At 38.1% G+C, this 21,790-nt stretch overlaps 1 protein-coding gene across 1 annotated transcript; it reads left to right on the top strand.

The window, feature by feature from the left end:
- The first annotated feature begins 232 nt into the window (after positions 1-232).
- On the top strand, positions 233-19,845 carry LOC143892621 (putative E3 ubiquitin-protein ligase RING1a). Its single transcript, XM_077397357.1, has 11 exons — positions 233-409; positions 504-543; positions 16,030-16,088; positions 17,184-17,265; positions 17,394-17,514; positions 17,622-17,663; positions 18,176-18,438; positions 18,734-18,980; positions 19,069-19,176; positions 19,264-19,500; positions 19,576-19,845. Exons 1-11 carry the CDS (start codon positions 316-318, stop codon positions 19,606-19,608), a joined length of 1,326 nt encoding a protein of 441 aa, XP_077253472.1. The 5' UTR covers positions 233-315; the 3' UTR covers positions 19,609-19,845.
- The last annotated feature ends 1,945 nt before the right edge of the window (positions 19,846-21,790 follow it).

Raw genomic sequence — 21,790 nt, 5'->3', positions numbered from 1 at the left:
AAAATTAAAAAAATCTACGCACACACTCGATATACGGATCCAGATCCGGGCCGGTCCGGGCCGAATGCATGTTGTAATCTTTCCCGTTGATCTAATGGGTTACGCCCTCGATCAAGGCCCGATACCGAATGGAGATTCCCGAGGGCGAAGCTAGATCTCACACTCGAGAGTTACCGTAGCATTCTTTCAATTTTTTTTTTTTTTTACCAAAACCACTATATAAGTACAGGAGAGAGAGAGAGAGAGAGAGAGGTGCTGGTAGTATTTCGATTCTCTGGATTTCCAAATTCCAAAATTCTTCACGAGAAGAAGCAAATGCCCGTACAGAAGCGGTTTTCCGGCAATCTGGAGGACGATGAAGTTTCGCCGCCGGTAATACAACGGCAGCAACAAAAGCAAGAACCAGATGGTATATATTATATATATAGAGAGAGATGATCTTTCTCATTCTCGTTGAAATGAAATGAAACGAAATTCCTTACTTCCTCTTTTATTTTTCTCAGATTCCGATGAAGATCCTTCTTCTTGCGAAGACAAAGACGAGTACGTTCCCTCATCCTCTCATCTCTTTTTTTTTAAAGAAAAATAAAATCATTATTACTATCTCTTGATCTCTCAGCTCTGATTCTTTCTTACAGTCTGCATTTTCCGATGAGATTTAAGCATGCACATCGGCTCTTTGCTTTCATCTGCTTTTGTTTTGCAAACTTTTTTTTTTTTTTTTTGACGTTTCCGATGCGGATGGATTTAACGAGTGACTCTTTTTTTTTTCGGATCGGTTGTCTGATTCGATCCGTGTACGATTTGGAACGCGCGGTTCGGATTTCTTTATTTTCATGTATTGGAGTGATTTCATGGGAGCGACGATGAGCAGGGAGAGTGCATTTGTTCTAGTTCGATAGGCTGTATCCCCTGTTTTCCCCTAGCTTTAGCTATTCGAGGATTAGTTGATGTGGTTGGAAGAACTTCTTTGATGCTGTTTTAGGAAGAATGGTAAAGGTGCATGCCACTATTGGTTCTCGCTATTGCTTGAATCCAAGTGCTCGTTGGAAGAGGGTGATGTATTTGTTTTGATTAGCGAGTTTATGTTTTGAGAGCTATTTCTTTGGAAATATTTTACTGAGATGGGGGATTTTCTGATAATTCTACTAGTAACAGGTGGAAGAGAGGAATATGGTAGGGAGATCATGCATGGTGCTCACCGGAGCTTTGTAAAATTATAGCAAGTCGAGGTCTTATGTTGGTTATATAGAAAACTAGTTAATAGGAAATTGGGTCTTGGTGGAATGCTACCTCAAGTTTCCTGTATGTTCTATAGAGCCAAATATTCAGCCCCCTCCACTGATTGGAGTACACTGATTACACTGGGCCTGTTTGGATTGCGTGAAAAACATTTTTGATGGAAAAAAAATTTCTTGATTTTTTGTTCTTTACACAATTTAGATGGATACCATGATTAATAGAAGGTCCCTCTAAAAAAAAATGAATATGCTTGGTTCCAAATATTTTTTCGTTTGTAAAAAAAAGAGGAAATTTTAGAAATATTTTCCTTCCCGAACTTTTCCACAAAATTCTTGCAATCCAAATAGGGCTTAAACTTCAGAAGATAGTAGATATATACAGCTTTCTAACTCTATTTTTCTGTTAGTTCTCCTTTGTCAGATCAATGGTGGTTAAGAGATCTGTAATGCCATGACATTTTTGATAGACTGGTTCCTGTTACCTACCCATATTTGGCATGCCTACTATCCATATTTATCATGTATCTCCACTGGTCATAGACTTGTAGTGTACTCCCATCTCAAAGTTATCTTCCTTATCAATGAACATAGCACATAAGTACTAAACACTGGCATGGGATTTCAGTACTTCCACTTCCAAGTTGACTTATTCTTTTAAGTTTTTATTATGTATCTCAATTTTATGGTTTCAACTTTTGACACTCATTTCTAGGATGAAGCACGAATTGCTGAACCTGATTAACATCAAATGTTATATCGGGCCCAGTGAACATAAAAATAGTAAAGAGTTCCCTATATGCTGTTATATTCTTCTACAAGGTTTCTAAGGAGTTCCCCAGCCTTGGCTATAAGTTTTTGTTCATTTCTGCAGCATACTAGTGTGTAGTGATAATATGAAACATAAAGCAAAAAAGCAGAATAAAAACTCTTACTAAAGTTTTTTTTTCTAATGTTCTTCCCCTGCACTTTGTTGTCTAGTTTTTTTTCATATGTTCTTCCCTTGCACTTTATGTCTCTTCTTCATTGAAGTCTCTCACTCCAAACATAGGAAAATATTAAAGTAAAATGCAAGCAGCCTCGAGTTTTCAGTTTTCATGATGATGTCATTGTCACCTGGAGTACAAGTGAACGATCTTCCATTAGGAGTTTAGAACTTGCTAGGAGTTATCACTGCAAGTTGTAAGGGCTTACTTCTATCTATGGATTGCTTTGTTCTATTCTGTTTATGATTGATAATCTTTGTCCAGATATCAAAGGGGGTTGTCCAGAATGACTTCATTTTTATACATGTGGTGCAAGAATGCATTTTTAAACATTGGACAAGTTTCCATCCTTTGACTCTATCAAAAATATAACAGCCCTTATAAATGTTTGTCATAATCTACTTCTTTGATTGGATTTCCTTTCGTTGAATCATTATTTTTATCTAACATAGGAACTTTTGCCATGTCTTGATCCAATTTTTCCGGTCCTTTCCCTTTTATTAGTTTTTAGATCATGCATTTTTTGTTACTCGAGTTAAGAATTACTAATCTAATATGAAATTTCCTTTTTGATCTGATGGTTCCCCTCAGGCTGCTTGGTTGTGTCAAAATGTCTCAATTGTTTCCCATGATTATCTTGGTTTAGATCTAGGAAAAACTGTTCCATGACTGTCTTTTCCTACCCTATGTTGATTTTTGTTAGAAATAAGTTTAGGGAAATGATATGTGCACCCCATTCTTTTGATAATGGCACTTATTCACTTTTTTAAACACTTCCATGATTGTCTATTGATAGCTTTTGGAACTATACTAATGACTTATAATTAAAAAAGTGTAAATGAAGACAGTTCCATTATTAAAACAAGGGAGCCCATATACAATTTTCCTAATTTGTTGAGCATATTAAGAAATTGTCTTTATAGATATTATGAAAATGATCTTTGCAAAACTGATTTGAACATGAAGTAATCAGATAAGCACACATATAGATTCCTAAGTATCGGATTCTCAGAATTTTTTCTAAGTGATTAATGTATCACATTAGATATTCTAGATTGAGAATAATGTTTCCAACATTATGAAATCTAGCAATACAAAGCTTTTCTGTCTTCAAGACCAATGTAAATCAGCCTAAGAAGTGGATGATCAACCTGAAAGAGAGAAAGGGTTACTGTAGATGATCACACTGAAAAGTGAGCTCTGTATTATCACTAAAATGGCCTAAGATGGGCTAGATTTGTTGGTGGCATCTTACGATCACCGTTTGTTGCTACACAAAATTTCCTTGGTTGGACTGGTTCAAGTTTGCTTCAATTGATACAGGCAAGGTTTCTATTGTTGGTCTTAGTGGCCTTTCTTTTGGCATTTCTGGTCTTTTAGCTTGTAAGATGCTTGGTGCGACTAGGAGTAGCTAGCCCTTATGAAGTGTCAATCTTTTGTGAACCTCTGGAAAACTTTTGTTTTGAATGGCACCTCTGAAAAACTGTTTTGGTCAATATGACCAACTTTTCAATGAACTGGTAAGTGATGTAATACAGTTTACCTAGAAAGATTGTCATTGATACTCCTAGACAACTTACAAATTCAATGTGTATATTACAATTAAAGACGTCAAACAATATATTTTAGAACTCTTCTGAATCTAGATAATGTAAATTGATGTTCCGAGCTTGCTAATAAAACTGAAATTTGTCATGGCCCAGAACATTTGATAATCCACCTACTAGCTGGTCCTTGTTTCTTATCAAATGAGTCTTCATAGTTCTTTTGTTTAGTTTCTCAGTCCCTTATGAAGTGGTATCCGATCTCCACATGTTTGGTTATTTTATGAAACACCAGATTTGCAGCACTCCGGGTGGTACCGTGCTTGCCATGTTACAAGTTCATCAGAGCAATTTATCCATGCCTGACTTCTTTACTTAGTCTTTTCACTCAAATGAGTCTTCTAGCTTTTGCTTTTCTAGCAATTCCGATTTTTCATCATACCGATACAATACGTAATTGATATTTTTTATCATCCTGGACACTATTCTAGCCTCAATCACTGTATTATAGGCTGCAGCAACTTCCATAGAGTATGGATCTTGCAATAATCTTTTTGAGGAACTGTAATGCATCCAAGTGTATGAGTGATGTTTTATTAGTTGTTACATGAATTTGCTAAACAGAAGTGAAGCATGAATCTGTCTTGGTGACAATTAAGAATAAAAGATTTCCAATAATATCTGTCAATAATGGGATGGTCATTACGGATCTCCCCTTCATATTTTTGAGAGTTGATTTCCTCTCTACTTGAAACACTCATGTTTTGTAATTAGGCGTTACGTATTTAACAGATGTAGGGCACACACTTGTTACTCTAGTCTAAAAGATGTAGCCGTACTTTCATTAAGAGATCTTCGATATATTTATTTGAACCACACTTTCATTAGGATAGAAGGAGACAGGTGTTGAAATATACATTAGTTACATTCTTTTATATCATTATCACTTAAATTATATGGTTTTACTCTTTTAATTGTCACTCCAGTCATGAGGGTATTGCAATAATTTTGTATCTTTCACTTAACTTAATAAATAGGGTATGTCTCATGAAGGGAAACACATCCTCAATAGTCAGTTCCACGAATTGTTTCTCCTCTCCATTCTCTAGTTCGTCTGGCCTCATCAGCCATACGAACCATCTTTAACCCGATTTTTATTGTGAGATTTTGGTTGCTGTAGATCATCTATGAGGTATTTATGAAAAGATTTTGCCCCAATTTCTGGACCATTTTGAAGAGAAATGACGAAGATCTAAAAATCTCAGATTTCTGAAATTAAAGAGGACAGATCTAGACCATTTTGATATGATCTCTCTCTAAAGTGGATTTTTTGGAGGAGCTGGAGCGATCTAGTAGCTGGGAAGGGGCCTAGAAGTGCCTACTACTCACTGTGGAGAGGAAGATCCTTGGCCCCTCTTCATTCTCTACAGGGGTCTATGCCCACATGGAAGCAGGACAGAGATGGAAGAGATCGAACACGGGAATAAGAAGCATGCTTGCCTTCCTTTTTGATCATTTTGATGGAGAAAGTGGACAAAACAGACTCACGTTTCCCAGTCCATGTCAATTCAACATTTTTAAAAGGCTATTCAGACTAGCATCGAATGTGCAAGAGTTCTCCTTAATAGGACATTTTCGTCTTGAAATATGACCCGTCTTCATGATATTTTCATTGGGAATTATTTTTTGTGTTTTGAATCATTAACAAATTACAAAGTGGCATTCAAAAAAAAAAAAGGTGTTATTTTATGAATTAAATAAAAAGAAGAAGAAAACCTTGATCGCTCCTCTCACCTATGATGCAAAACTCTACATTCCAAAATTCAAGAATCATTGACAGTTCCACCCACCTGGCCACTATGGTGAGCGTAAAGCTTACTTGAAATGAGGTGATTTAGGGGAAAAGTTCCCTGTTGAGGCAGATGGATCTTACTCTATTTGTGCATGTGAGTATTGCTTTGGAGTTGTGCTTCGCTGCTTTTCCTTGCTCTTGCTGGACAAACCTTGGGTTTTGGGTAAATTGATTTCTACTTCACTAAATCTCTGAAACTAAGCATGTGGAGACTGTAGCACGCCATACCTTATCTAAACCCCCCTGAGTAAGATACACATTTTTAACATCTAAATGAATAGTGGCCAATTAAGATTAGCAACAAGAGAAATAATAATACGAATACAGAATTGGAGATAAGCTTGGAAACAAGTGAAAAATTCTTTGTGTAGTCAATACCATATGTTTCAGAGTAACCTTTAGCCAAAAGTCGAGCCTTAAGATGGCCCAACTGTACCATCTGGAAGATAATTTACTGTGTACACCATCTACAACTAAAAACCCAGTTGCATGCAGGTAAATCTGGCAACTCCCACATATCATTCTCATAAACTGTAGACATTTATGCTTCCATTGCCTTTCGCTAACGAGGATGGTGAATGGCCTGAATATGCAAATTAGAACAAAAATAGAAGAAATGGATATGGAAAACCTATGAATTTTAGGAGATGGGAGACTAAATGATAGAAATTGAGAAATAGGTTGAGGAATGCAAGAATGTGTACCTTCAACAATTGGAAGCTCTAAGGAAGGATCGGCAATAGTAGATAGATCACCAGAGTTGGAAGCACATACCTCAATGCAAGGTGCTTGTGCAACTGGAATTGAAAGAGTGAACTTAATAGCCTGCTACCTCAATACTAATCCAGGTAGCTACCCCCAAGTTCACTTAACAACCAAGTAATGAATTTTAGAAATCAAGTATGCAATGGGCTGTGATTGCTCAGACTTCAACAAGTTTGTGTGCACAGATGATTCATTCTGCCGGAATTTCCTGCAACTAGAGAATTTCTGCTGCATGCAGGAAATTTTTTAGAGTTGTTTGGGCAACAGGGTAGTAATATTTCTGGGTGATCATTAACAACAGGTTAGTGTCTGTAAATCTATAACCCCTTGTTTGCATTACTTGGGGAGTAATAATTGAGGTAGAAATTTCAGATCAGCATCTAATCAATATTCTAGGCGGCCCATTCTTCCAAATTCTGTGTCAATCAAATTAGAAGGGTGCTATTAAGTGTTTCAAGTGCATCGGTTTTGTGCATCTTTGAGTTGAGTGTTCAGTCCGAAAAAGTGGCGAGTGAGGAAGATAGATCAGGAAATCAAAAGGGATCATGGATATGATGAAATACAATAAGCAGAAGATGAGAAGATTGGTTGTAGTAATGCTAGAGAGGCTCTAATTACCCGTAGGAGCTTGACACTCTAAAGGCAGAGGAGGAAAAGGACTGGTTGAATATCCATATTTTCTACGCAGCGTTGAGAGTGGTAGCTACTAGAACTGTCTCAGAACAGATGGTGGACAGGAGCTTACTAGAATTGCCTCAGAACAGATGGTGGAGAAGCTGCCATTGAAGACAAAAAACCAACCAAAGCCTTACAAGGTTGCATGGTTCAGAAAGGCCGACAAGGTACAATTGCTAAACACTGTTTGGTTTCATTTCCGTTGGATATCCATATAAGGTCATCGTATGGTGTGATGTAGTACCCAAGGATGCCTATCATCTTTTTTGTGTAGGCTGTGGAAATGTGATAGTCATGCCATAAATAATGGACGTAAGAACACCTAGATGTTCTACAAAGATAGCATGAAGATTGCCTTAGTCCAATCAATAAGAGAGAGTTCCCTTCAAGGCTGGTGATGGAGAAAGTAAAACTTCCATTTTAATGGTTGAGTTTATAGAAGCGATGCACTGTAATATCCCTGAACTGAAATTATAAAACTGTTGCATGCAAAAAGTGATCTCATCCAATGAAAGATTCCAAGAACTAAGCAAAAAATGATCAAATGTTGAAATAGCTCAAGAAATAACTTCAAATTATTACCATAAACAGTAAAAGGAGGTAATTATAGATATGAAATCTGATAAAGATAGTCACCAAATCAGCAATTTCCTTCTCAAGATCTGTTATACTTTGTTGAAAATCGAGAGATCTCTAATCTCTCAAAACAAGATTAAACTTGATGTGCATCCAACGGCACGATGAGATGCAAGAAAACAAATCATAAAGCAAGAAAACACAAGATTTACGTGGTTCGAAAATGGCCTACGTCTACGGGAGAAAAGAATTCTATTTCAATTAGGATTGCAAACTTTCTGTTCTTCCTTTCCTCTTAGCCAAGAATTGCCCAAATACTCACACCTGAAACCTTAATGTGTGGCTTATGTATTGATACCACTACTTCAAGAATTACCAAAATACCCTTATAATGTAAATTTGAAAATTAAAATTTTCTTTCAGTGTGTTGAATTACTGTCATAATACAAGACATCTACACAACAATCTCCACCTCGGCTTGAATTTTGCAAATACCTGAAGAACAATAATACCGTGTGCTATAAAAAAAAAAACACATATTTACACCCCTCCTAATCATGAGGTGTCCACCCCACTCCATAGGGTGCCCATTCAATCATCAATATCTATTGATATATCCATTAGATTGTCATCTATATATATTTTCTTCAAGTGAATACCCCCATCTTCCACCCACTTTCTTATCTTGTGATGTCTTACATGAATATGTGTAGTCCTGGCATGATATACTTGATTCTTCACTAAATTTATGGCACTTTGACATGCGTCAAAATGCAATAGGACTCCTCCCTACTTCAGCCTCATATAATGAGCCAATCCATCAACCAAATAGCCTCCTTGACAGCCTTACCTGCCACCATGTACTCTACCTCTATAATAGTCTAGGCAATCGTAGACTGAAGCGAAGTTTTACAAAAAAAAAAAAAAACCCCACCTATTAATGTGAACACAGCCTCGTCTTGTCTGTGTCTCATGCATAATCTGAATCTATATACTTTGTCATCTCATCTTCAATTTTGTCAATGCCATGCCTCGAGCCAAAATTTTTAGTGCTCCATAAGTATCTGAAAATCCAATTCACTGCACTCTAATGCTCCTTTTTTGGATTCACCATGTATCTACTTACAACTCACTTCATGTGTCATATCTAGCCTCCTACAGACCATAAAATATATTAGACAACCAATAACACTAATATAAGGAATGTCAGACTTGTCTTGCCCGCCCATTCTTCGTTATTAGATGGAAAAATGTAGTTTATATACTATGGAACTCCAGCATGGTACACCCAAAACTACAATAACCATACAAACAACTATAAAACCAATACAACAAAAAAGATAATCGTCTCATACATACAACCAACTTGGTACAACACTCTCCCTCTAGCTAGTGTGGTGAATACATAACAAAAAAGAGTAACGGCTATAATGAGTGTAATGGCGAGAGCAACGACCACAAAAAAATAACAACTCCCCCTGAAGCAGCTCTACGTGGCGATCACAACAAAGCTTCCTTTGAATGAGAGCACGGCAAACAAATTCTCATACCAACGAGCAATGGAGGTGCCACCAGCGACCTAACGAGCAAAAAATAGGCACACCAAAGGCGCGCACAACTAACAACGGCGAAGCAACACGAGTAGACATCAGCATAACATCACATCACCAATAGAAGAACTCCAACACTAGAAATGTGGGAAAAGCCAACAACCGACCAAGAAACAAGTAGAAAATCAGCCCATCACAATAATGATCAACAAACGGCGCTCAACAAAGGGGGGCACAACAACCAACCAACCAACGACGTCCAAATAACACATCGACTGTACAACAACGAGGTTGAAAGCAATGCTAACTAACAACAAGGCCGAATGCAACACAAACAACTGAGCATATAGCAACAAACAACAACAAGGCCGAAAAGCAACGCTAACAACTTGGCATATAGCTACCAACAATGCGGTTTGCAACGCCAACAACTACAACAACATTCTGACTATCATTAGCATTAAAAAAAAAAACCACTACAACAACAACAAAGGCGTAAAACTGCGCCAAGCAACTGCACTCACAATGTAGAAGCATCAACAAACATGACTCGCAAAGTGAGTCCACCAACAACCAACCACTATCAACCAACCCAACCAATGATGATCATAAGCCAGCAACGTACCACAACCAACCAAGCCAACCACAACCAACCAACCAAACGACACATCATCAAGAAATCACCAACAACGTCCACCGACACAACACCAACCATCCACCAATGATACAACCAACAGAATGGCACCATCAACAACCAACAACAACGAGGCAACCAAAAACGCAACGAATCATCCACCAACAACGTATCACCACCAATACCAACTACAAACCCACTATAAACGCCACCACCAACAACAAACCACCATCAACGTACAACTAAGATACCAACGAACTACCAACAAAAGAATGGTGAACAACATGAGAAGGCAACAAGGCAGAAGAGGAATCACACCAAGAAACACCAAACGTGTAACAAAGAACACGAAGAAGAAACCAACCAATGAACTACCAACAACGAAGACGAAACTACATCATGCGGAAATGACAACAGGACAACAACAAGACAACACTAAGACAACAACAAACACCAACAACACATCACTCCATCCAAGGAACTCCATGAGGCCTACAACACTCCCTCTCAAGTTAAGGTTGAAGGCCTTCAACTTGCAACGAAAAGAACACAATCAGGGCACAACACCACTCTTAGACATGTGATCAAACACTTGGTGTGCATCTTGAAGAACTACACAAAGGCCATGAAACACAATGAATAGAGAGAAGGAAAATAAAGAGTAGGATGGAGTGGATGGGCGGATGGGACTCAACGAAGAAAGAAAGAAAGGATTTAGACTATAAAGAAGGAGATCAAAGAACTAGAAAGAACTCTCAAAAGGGAAAAAGATTTAAAAAAGAAGGAGATCTATGGATTTGAAAACAAAAAAGAAGGGATTTATGGATTTAGAACAAAGAAAGAACAATAAAGAAAGGAAAATCATGGATTTAGGAGAAGGAGCAAGATGTATGGAGAAAGAACGAAAAAGAACAAACAAAGATTTACGGAGAAGAATGTACAAGAAGGGATCTTTGTGGGTTTTCTTGTTTTTATTTTTTTTATTTTTTGTGTTTTTGTATTTTGGCAGAGGGATGGATCTACAAGTGGTATTTACAAGAAAAGATTTGGGGTTTAGGGACCCAAAAGAAAGGGTTTAGGGTTTGGATGGATGGATTTTGGGTTTTTGGATGGAGATTTAGGATTTTGAGGATGCCAAAAGGGATTTGGGAAGAAGATTTCTTCCCAAATGGGAATTCAAAGAGAAAGAAAGGAAAGATTTGGGGCTTAGGATTAAGATATGGGGAGATGGAGGGTTTATGGCATGGAAGGATGGGTTTTGGGGTTACGGCAAAGTTGATGGGAGGGAAAAGCGTTGGTAGGGGAGGCAAATACAAAGAGAGAAAAAAACAACGCTATGGGTGGGGTATGGATTCACATATAGTGTGAGTGAGAGAGAGAGAGAGAGTGTGTGTGATAGAGACGAGAGAGATGGAGAGGATGGACTCTTCTTTATTTCTTCTATCATATCCCAAGGATCTTTGCTCTGATACCATGTTAGAAGATAAAGAGGATAAGGTAAGAGAGGAGGAGAAGAGGAATGGAGGGATGGAGAATCTCCACTAAGGAGACCTCCTATGTAAATGATGTATATAAAAAAAAAGGGCGGCCTGGTGCACATGGCTCCCACCATTGCGGGGGTCTGGGGAGGGCTAGATGTACACAGCCTTACCCCTGCTTTGCAGAGAGGCTGTTTCCGTGACTCAAACTCGTGACTACCAGGTCACAATGGAGCAACCTTACCGTTGCGCCAAGGCTCGCCAGGTCACAATGTAAATGATGTATATATAGGCCCAAAATAAGGCAACATAGTACAAAGACTACAATACCCTCAACATATAAGTAATGCCTAAACTACCCTCTAACACACTCTTCAACAGCTACAACTATCATACCATGAACATATAGTACAAATATGTGTATGAATTAGAATTATCATCAATAGCAGAGCCATAGGACAGAGCGGTTTGGATTTGTTAAAAAAAAACTGTAATCAATAGCATGATAATAACCACAACAATTGAAGCTACTACCTGTGTACTCATTCCTTGTTATGAATGTATCAAACCAAACAGATACTATTACCTAGGCGACTGCTACCCATAGAGAGACTGCTTCAATAGACACGCATGATCTTCTCTTCCTTATTCAGAAAATCCCTCTCGCTGCTCAATATAAATTTGCTCCTCCAAGTTGCCATGAAGGAACGATGTTTTAACATCCATCTAGTTTAGCTCTAGAGTATGACCTGCAGCTAGACTAAACAATAGTTGGATTGATTTGTATTATATAATAAGTAAGAATATCTCATTGCAATCAACACCCTTTTTCAAGGCATACCCCTTGTGACTCGATGTGAATAGATGCTCAAATACTCAAACCCGTAACTCTAATATATGGCTTATATATTGATGACACTGTATCAAGAATTACTGAAATACCCTTATAACGCAAATCCAAAAATTAATTTTTGCTTCGGAAACCTCGGCAGGGCACGCTGCCCTGCCCCTTGCTCGACCCGCGTATGTGTATGCAGATTAGTCCTCGAGGGTGATGAATCACTGCCAGAATTCAACACAGTTGCACCTCATTGATAAAGCTTGAAGAACTGAAAACACTAGATGAATTTAAAAGTAGATCCACACAAGAATGTAGACCTAAGGGATCAACCCTTACAAAAAATCCAAGAGCGAGCAAATGAGTGAGCAATGAGATATTTTATCTCTGGTGCTTGGGAATGGATGAAGAAGGGAACAACCCTCTCTCTCTCTCTCTCATGTGCAAATCCAAAAGAAAACCCAATTTTTCATGCTTGGCCTTCACCCCTTTTAATCCTTTATAATAATCTCAAGTGGGACAACACCATTCACTTAAATTCCCCTTATTTAATCTTAAACACAAAAATACTCCTAAAAGAAAGGATGGGGATGCCACATTACCCTGGACCACATTTGATCATTCTTCAAAAAGGGGACATTACAAGTACTCCCCTCCCAAGATTTCTTGTCCCCAAGCAATTCAGTGTCGGATGTGAATGAATTTATTTTCCGTGCCAAGTGACATCGCCCGTAGGATTTCACTAAGTATGCCATGATGACCCTGGTCTTTAATCTCTTCCCTTGTCTCCAGAATGATTTTGGGTTCCAAAATCTGTTTTCCTTCATCAACAAGAGGGGCAGCTCGATGGTAGGTATGTACTCTATAAGAGCCTTTTTAAGTATGAAACGAAATACACTGTGCATCCTCTATTGTTAGTCAACATGAGCTCATATACAACCTTTTCAGTTCTGAGTGTGACCTTATAAGGCCATAAAATCACTGCTTAATCTTCTCTGCACCGCTTCTCTTTAGTGCGGATTGCTTGTAAGGTTGCAACCTCAAGTAAACCATGCCTCCTACTTCAAAATGGTGTTCAACCCTATGCTAGTACTTGTGTTGAGCAAGTTGAATGTTGCCCTTCAATGCCTTTAGTATATTTTGATTTTCATGCACAGAACCCCTGGCCTCTGGTACTCTATTGTCCTCAAGCAACTAGTTGGTAAAGTTAGTTGCGTCATATCCATACAAGGCCACAAAAAGAGACATTTTTATATACGTGGCAGGAAGAGGTATAATAGAACTCTCCCAAATGCATCAATTTGATCCATGCACTCACTAAACATAGTTTCTCAAATAGCCTTCCAACGGCTTGTTCACTATTTATGTCTGGTCATCGATTTGGTGGTAGTAATTTGTACTTGTTGTCAGATTTGTACTCTAAAGCTTGAAGAATTCTTGCCAAAACATGCTCATAAACTTGTTGTCTTGTCACTAACAGTGTTTCTGGGAATGCGATGCAATCTAAACATTTCTCTGAAAAGTAAATGGTAATTTGCACAGCTTCTTATGAGACTGAGACAACATGAAAGTGTGCAAATTTTGTCAACCTATCAACCACAACATAGATGTAGTCTTTACCGTGCACCTTTGGTAACCCCGTGATGAAGTCCGTTGAGATGCTTTCCCATTGCCGATTAGGGATGAACAGAGGTTGTAGAAGATCAGCCAGAAATGTGTTACCACCCTTGTTTCTCCCGACAAGTGGTACACTCCCTCACATGTTTGAGCACATCACCTTTATGATAACCTTTCATGCAACTGTCTGTACTCTGTAGGCATTGAAAAACCTCGAATGGCCCGCCATTGGTGCATCATGTATTGCGGTAAGTAGAAGAAAGTAGAGCACGATAAAGTTGTCTTCCAACAGATTAGGTCTTCCAAATTGATGATCAAGTTGTCTTCCAAATTGATCAACAGACCTGGCCAACAGCCTTCAAGTTGTCTTAATCACCTGGATCAGCATGTCTCGAAATGGGAGAAGGAAGTAGAACACAGTAGAATACAAGAACACAACCAAGAGAAGAAGAAAATGGGAGCAAGGCTCTACCAAATTGATATATTATTAATAATATTAGTTTGTCAAAAATCCCCCAACTCCATCTCATAAACCTCATTTTATAGGATTCTTCTATGGGAATTTCCCCACAACATTAACTACTACAATTTTCAACACACAACTTGCTAGACTCACTTAAAGAAACACAACTTACAAGACTTAGGTAATAAAATACAAATTACTAGATGTTCTTAATAAAACACAACTTACTAGGACTAATAAATAGTGCAGTTGTAGAAAATGTCTTTCAAGCATTTATTTCAAAACAACCTTGGGTACTCCACCCAAGCTACCTAGGCATGACAAGGCCACCAAGTTGGCCTGCATCATATGCCTTAAACTGGAGGAGTAATGAGGCTTACAATTCATTTGCTTTGAGGCGTTGAGGATACACCTCAACTTGAGGTGTACACCTTAAGCACGTGGGAACACTGATTATATCATTGTACTATAATATTTGTGTAGGCATATTAGTCACCATTCTCTTGGTAATTACATATAACCCAAATTTTGGTTCCTCTTGAGGGATTCATTTGGCTATTCCCACATTTTTTGTGTTATTAATTTTTAAGTTCAAATAAAAGAAAGTGAAATCTTCCTCTATAGTCACCCTTGTATAAAATGACAATGTCATAAGATCTAGATCGTGTAACCGTTGCTTCCATTGCCTGAAGTTCCCTATGTTCCCCAACCAAAGTGTGACCAAAAGTTTCATTGTTCTCATTAAAGGTTTACCTTTCTGTCATGTATATGTGAAAGAATATACATGGGAAGATGATTTATATACTTCTCTTGTTTCCAAACCACTTGGTCCCTAGTGAGTGTATGAGCCATACTAATACGATATGAACACTAGCGTGAGACAAAATCATGGAGGCTTACTTCCCTTATGAATCCCAACTCCGCTCTCCTAGTTGTTTTTTCAAGTCATAATCTATTCCTACAAGCCGATGCACTACAAAGTGTAAAACAAAGAGTTCTTAGTTTGTACATGTGTCTTGAAGTCAGTTTAGATAATTTACATCTTTATTCAGTAGCAAAGCAGGTGTAATATAGTTAATGGTAGAGGTCTTGTTCACTATATAATATGAACACATGTCCGTCAACCTTCAGATCATATTGAGTGTAACTTTTTTTTGCCCTCATCTGTATTCATATAAGGCTCCTTCACTCATGCGTACCCATGAAGGCTCCAATATGCAGCACCCTCACATGCATGTGTGTACTTGGAGAACAAGGTAATTGCAGCAAATTGAGATTTATTTTTATTAAAGTATAAAAGATTAAATAACACCAACTCCAACAGCATAAGCTTTTGGAGTAATAGGTTGTTTCACTTGGTATCAGAGCAAAGGTCATGGGTTCAAAACTCCCTGATATTAAAAATCCACATCTAATGGCCAACCCAAAAAAGGGGCCACATGTTCCACGTGTAGGCCAACCCTAAAAAGAGGGGCCACACGTGAGGGGGATTGTTAAAGTATAAACGATTAAATCACATCAACTCCAACGGCTTAATCTTTTGGAGTAATTGGTTTTTTCACAATTTTATAGGTCGAGAATATGGGATGTTGCTTATTTTCTTTATTCTTTTATTATTGTAACTCAGCAATATAATGATATTTCCTCCTGTAATTTGTCTTTTTAAATGTTATAGCATACGTAATTGTATTACGAGTGGTTTTTTTTTTTTTTTGAAAATGCTGCTTTGCAGGTTGTATAATGAGTGCTTATACACCAATGTTTATGTATAGATATATACCAATGCTGTTGATTCTTTGGTGTTCATTTGCAGATTTGTCCTAGTAAAATTATCAGACATACGGAAAGAAGTACAATGTCCTATATGCTTAGGTACGCATATTTAGGGAAACTTCATTTGAATTTTCTAAGATTTTGATATGAATGCAAACTGTTGTTGCTAGTAGGCATAATTTTCATTGCTTTTTAATATAAGAATAAAAATTTTTGTTCACAGATGTGATTATAGAATTATATGTAAGGTACAGTTGACTTAATCATCCTTATAAAGTAACAAAAAATGCCAGTGTAAAATACCGTTATGGTATATGAAAATAATATAATACAAAAAATAGATTGTTTAGAATTCTCCTCCTTAAGTTGAGTTAGGTGTATGATGCATCAAAAGATTGCTATGGAAATCCTCATGTCTATTGGAAAGCCCATGGTTAAGATATCAGCTACTTACTCTTTGGTGGAAACATGTATTCTCTTCATCTCTTCAGTTAGAACTTTTTTCTATGCTGAAATGGTAGTCAATATCCATATGTTAGTTTGTTCATGACATATTGAGTTTGTGGTCATGGAAGATTAATTTTTTGTTGCAATACAATTTTTCTATCGGAGTCTTATTATGGAACTTTCTTAGAATCTATTTTTCTTCAGGTAATCCAGTAGAAACCTCTTCTATTGAATCCATTATCTTCAATAAAATGACGAGTATTGTTGAGATAAGCTCATTATATTGCTGCCTACTCCACCCGCCCCTCTTCTTTTATATGTTCTCTTTTTTCTTTTCTTTTTTTCATTTTCTTGTTTTTTTGGGGAAATGATACCCCCCCCCCCCCCCCTAAACGGATAAAATCCCCCCCCTTCAACGGTTTCTGTGAGAATGGTTCACTGCTTGAGGATAAATTCACCCACTTTAACGTTTTTCTTTGCCTTCAAAACTAAACGAATAACGTTTGGGGGTGGGGGGAGGGGGAGGTTATCATTCCCCTTTTTTTGTTTTTCACTATATCTGATTCAGATGAGCAAACAAGCTGAGGGGCCACCCTACTTTTGTTGGCAGTGTCTTTTACATATATGATGGTTTGCAAGTTGTTTGTGTACCGACCAACCTAGGAACCGACATCTGCTGCCCATTTGGAGCTACTGATTTTTTAGAGAAAAGTTCCATGATTGATTGCTTCCGACTTTTCTGTGTAGGCATCATTCGGAAGACAAGAACTGTAATGGAGTGCCTGCACCGCTTTTGCAGGGAATGCATTGATAAATCAATGCGACTTGGGTATGTTATCAATCCATACACTCATTTTCATATGACTGGTGTAGCCCAATATCCCACTTTCCATTCATGCGAAGAACTTATGAGCTATCTATCCTCGTATTTAAGCTGATAACTGCACTTTTCTGTAGGAATAATGAGTGCCCTGCATGCCGCACTCATTGCGCAAGTCGCCGTTCTTTGAGAGATGATCCAAAATATGATGCCCTGATTTCCGCTTTGTACCCAGATATAGATAAGTATGAAGAGGAGGTAATGTCAATGCAGTGATCTATGTTTTATGAGTGTGATTGTCATTTGGATTTGGTTTTGGTCATTCTTAATATGGAACTTACACTTTGCAAAGTACCTGATTTCAGGAATTGGCTTTTCATGAAGAGGAAAAGACTCGCTATAAGCAGGTGAGAATAGCTATCACAGTATTACTAAATATATACTGTTTTGTAAATCTACATACGTACCTTGGTTGCCTGTGAAGCTTGTGTGCTTCAGATCATGTTACATGGGCCGTGTCGGACTTGTCTCGGATTCCAGTACTTTAGGATTCTTTGAGACACTCCTAGATCTCTTTTATTTGTTTTTTTTTTTTTTTTTCTGAATACTACAACCACAACTTTACAATTCCACATGTTTTGAGTTTTACTCATCCTAATAGCAAGTTTCTTAAGTGGAAATAAAACATTATATCTACTTTGCCTATTAAAAATTTTCATTTTAATACTTATTATAGTCATATTATTATGTAAAATAATTAAAATCTGAGAATTGATTAAAATATTTTAGCGAATCCACGAATCACTCTTTTTGTGGCTTGCTTAATCGAACCCTTGATACCCATGTCGGATTCCGATGCTCGTATCTGTATTGATGCAACATAGGCTTCAGATCATTATTTTGGTTTTTGGTTGGACAGATTCAAGCATCTATAGCTCAGACTCTTCGAAGACAATCAGAAGCACTTGGTAGGAAACGTACGACGGCTAAAGCTACAGCCCAAGCTTTTGTCAGAAAAACACAAGGGAATTATCGAAACAATCACGGTCAAAGAGGGAGAGGTAGAAATGGTCGAGACCCTGGGATAGCCGGATCTGATGAGGAGGATGCTAACGGTAATGAGGGAGGAGGGAAAGATTCCTCTTCATCTGATGAACCCTCTCCAGAAGTCAGACGAAAGAGGTATGTGAAACAACCAATTGCTCCGAAAGCTTAACCTGTTGGACATGGTTTTATTTAATCTTTCATACTTTTTTAACACTCCCCCTCACATGTGGCCCCTCTTTTTAGGGCTGACCTACACATGGCACATGTGGCCCCACTTTTGGGTTGACCATTTCATGTGGATTTTTAATATCAAGGAGTTTTGAACTCAAGACCTTTTGCTTTGATACCATGTGAAACAACCAATTGCTCCCAAAGCTTAAGCTGCTGGAGATACCGTTATTTAATCTCTTAATACTTCTTTTTAAACAAGGTACAAGAGATGGGGAACACCACGGTATTCGTCCGGTGCAACCAATGCAGATGGTGATGAAAATGATGATATAGAAGCGAGCAGAGAAACCAAAGGAAATCCTGAAGTGCTCTCTTGGGGCAAGGGAGGTGCGCGGAGTCACACTCGATACGGTAGTTTAAGCGGCACAAATGGTAGACATGCCCGGAGCAGCCGCGTAGCCAAGTTAGTTGATTACCTTCGTAACCTTGAGGAAAATGATGGAGAGGTAGGTAGAAAAAGAGCCCGTCTTAATTCTAATACAGACCCATGCTGTCATATTGTCGTGATTCGGTGACTTGTGATTTTGTATCCAGTTTGATGTACATCTTATGCTTCTTCCTTTGAGCGAACAAAGTACCCCAAGTTTACAGAGGCCATACCTTTGCTGCCGACCCACCTTGACTGTTGGACAATTATGTCAGGTGAGAATTCTCTCATTTTTGAGTCTTTTTTAATTCTCGCAGGCTCTATTTTGTGCTCAAAGATGATGTCTTTATACATGGGTACAGTTCATCGCTAACCAGATTCCTGCGCAAGCCGAAGAACTTGAAATATTAGTAAAAGATCCCCGATGTGCGACAGTGAGTCAATGTGGACATGGACTCAAGCCCTCTACTTCTACAGATGGTTCAATTGCCAAGTCACAGTTCAACCACTCGAAAGAAGACGAGGAACTGCGAATATTGGGTGCACAAGAAACTCTAGCTGGGCTACAAGCCTATTGTGCTTCCAATCAGGGCAATCTGGTGAGGTCCTTTGTCCAATATTCAGATCAAAGTACAGTTATAAAATTGTGCTCATGTACGTATATTTTTTTTCAGGTTTTGGTTTATCGGTCAAGGTCGCACAGTTAGGGGAGCTGTATTGGCTTTCCTCAAATATAGCAAGTCCCCTGTTCTGAACGGGGATGCATATATGCAGATGCGTGAAGGTAATGATGTTTTCATGTTGATCCAATCCCTAATGTAGCATCATTATGGACACTTCCTGATAATTAAGAGGAAAATTAGATCAAGATAACAACAGTTCTCATATGGAGAGATGTTTACTTGGACTCAATTTTAATGTAGCATCCCACCAATTTCATGACATATCTTTCTTTTTTTCTCTTGATGTGGAAAAGGCAACTTATCCTGTGGAGAACCATGCATTTTCTCATCAAATGCTTAGTAACAAACTAAGGGGAAATGCAGGGGGATAAGCTGTCTACGACATCCTGAATTTTACTTTCCCTAGTTTCATGGCACTACAAACCAACTCAAGGAATACCTACTACTTCCTGAATTTTTTATATGGATGCAACACCAGACCTTCTAGCAAAAGGTCAATGAACGTCTCATAAACTATAAAGGGCATCTATATAAAATCAAGAACGTTGATTTTGTAAAATATCATGACTCAACGCATGTGGTTGTGGTCCCATCCTGGATGGACATCTCATGAATAAAGGATTTTAAACGGGGTAGAAGTGGGGCCCAATAGTAAGTGTCTTTTAGGAGAAGCGCAAAATGACTTTATTATAATTAGCATTTTCCTTGGCCTTTTGCCTTGGCCGGCTCATTGGTCTCTCCCACACAATCACTTCCACCACCCATTTTGCCTAAATTTTTCAAGGGGAACCTAATCCACAAAGAAACCTATGATAGGGCACCCCTTTCCTTCCTCGTCTCTGTGAAAAGGAGAAAAGAAGGTAGGGAGCTACAAATCAGCCTGGTGACTTTATTGAAAGTGGGCTTCTTTCTAGCTGTATAGCCCGGTATGGTTCTTCATTTACAGTGATGAAACCACTATGCATTCCTTACCATTTAATGCTGGTGGAACCCACTAGACGGACAGCTTACACTCATGGAATTTTTTTAGTCAGTCTAGATTATTGCTTAAATCCCATCGGCAAGAAGCTATGGGGCCACTCCCTGACCACGAGCGGGTCCCTTCTTGTGTCGCTAATGGGAGGCGGAGTTGAGATCAGCAACTTGGCAAACTCTCTCTCTCTCTCTCTCGACTATAGATATGAAGCCCCTTCCTACTGTTAGAATATATCATATCAAATCTAGACGGCCTGATCATGGGATCATTAGAGTGGTAGGTTAAGCAACTTTAGCAATTTCTTTTTAGCTATTTTTAATCATGTATTTTGAATTTCAAATATAGGTAGTTTTAGGTGGTGATTCACATATATTTCATGTGACACTAATAAAAGCCTCTATAAATATAATGCAAAGGCACCCACGATTGTATGGGGTTCTCTTCATGTTTTCACTTTAGGATCTATTACTAATGAGGGACAAAAATTAGGTGGAATTATCAACAAGACCCATGCTTTTCACAAATTATCAACGAGGGACAAATGAGGTCTTGTCATTAAAAGCTGGACAAAAATGACATTTTCTTAAGCAACACGTTTTGCTTTCCACTTTTCCCTCTTCTCTCATCTTTCCCTCTTTTTTTTTTACTTTTTCATTTTCAACTTTGTTTTTTTTACCTTACTAGTCATCTTTTTCATCATTTAGCCACCATTGGAGGTTGGAAAACTCAAAAATTTGAAATGTGAGTTCATTCCCATCTATCTCTCAATATATAGGTTTTGTTTTTCATTTGTTTTAGGGTTTTGCATTTCTCCTTCTCCCTTTCAATGGAGGATGAGGAAGATGAATCGTACGGTAGAAAGAAAAAAACGTGAAAATGAAAGAGTGAAAAAAAAACATGAAGTAAAAACGTGTTCATAAGGGACTTGATAAGCCCATTCGGAATTTGGTAACCCCATTTTGATACTGGAAAACTCCAACTCCAGAAACTTGAAAACCCCCTTCCAAAACTCCAAATACCCTTGAGCAATTTTAAGGGACTTGATAAGCCCATTCGGAATTTGGTAACCCCATTTTGATACTGGAAAACCCCCTTTCAAAACTCCAGTACCCTTGGGCAATTTTAAGGGACTTGATAAGCCAATTCGTAAATTGGTAACCTCATTTTGATACTAGATAACCCCAATAAAAAATACTTGAAAACCCCTTTCCAAAACTCTAGTGCCCTCGG

The sequence above is a fragment of the Tasmannia lanceolata genome, unplaced genomic scaffold (assembly GCF_043159265.1).
Source record: "Tasmannia lanceolata isolate RefF3 unplaced genomic scaffold, GAP_Taslan_0.1 ptg000015l, whole genome shotgun sequence".
NCBI classification, from domain to species: Eukaryota; Viridiplantae; Streptophyta; class Magnoliopsida; order Canellales; family Winteraceae; genus Tasmannia; species Tasmannia lanceolata.
Note: the sequence above shows the minus strand (reverse complement) of the source record. Positions and strands in the feature narration are given on the sequence as shown.

Coding starts and splice junctions, on each gene's coding strand:
- LOC143892621 (XM_077397357.1), top strand. CDS start 316: ATGCCCGTACAGAAGCGGTTTTCCGGCAATCTGGAGGACGATGAAGTT. Junction 544..16,029: donor TCTTGCGAAGACAAAGACGA/GTACGTTCCCTC, acceptor GTTCATTTGCAG/ATTTGTCCTAGTAAAATTAT. Junction 16,089..17,183: donor ACAATGTCCTATATGCTTAG/GTACGCATATTT, acceptor TTTTCTGTGTAG/GCATCATTCGGAAGACAAGA.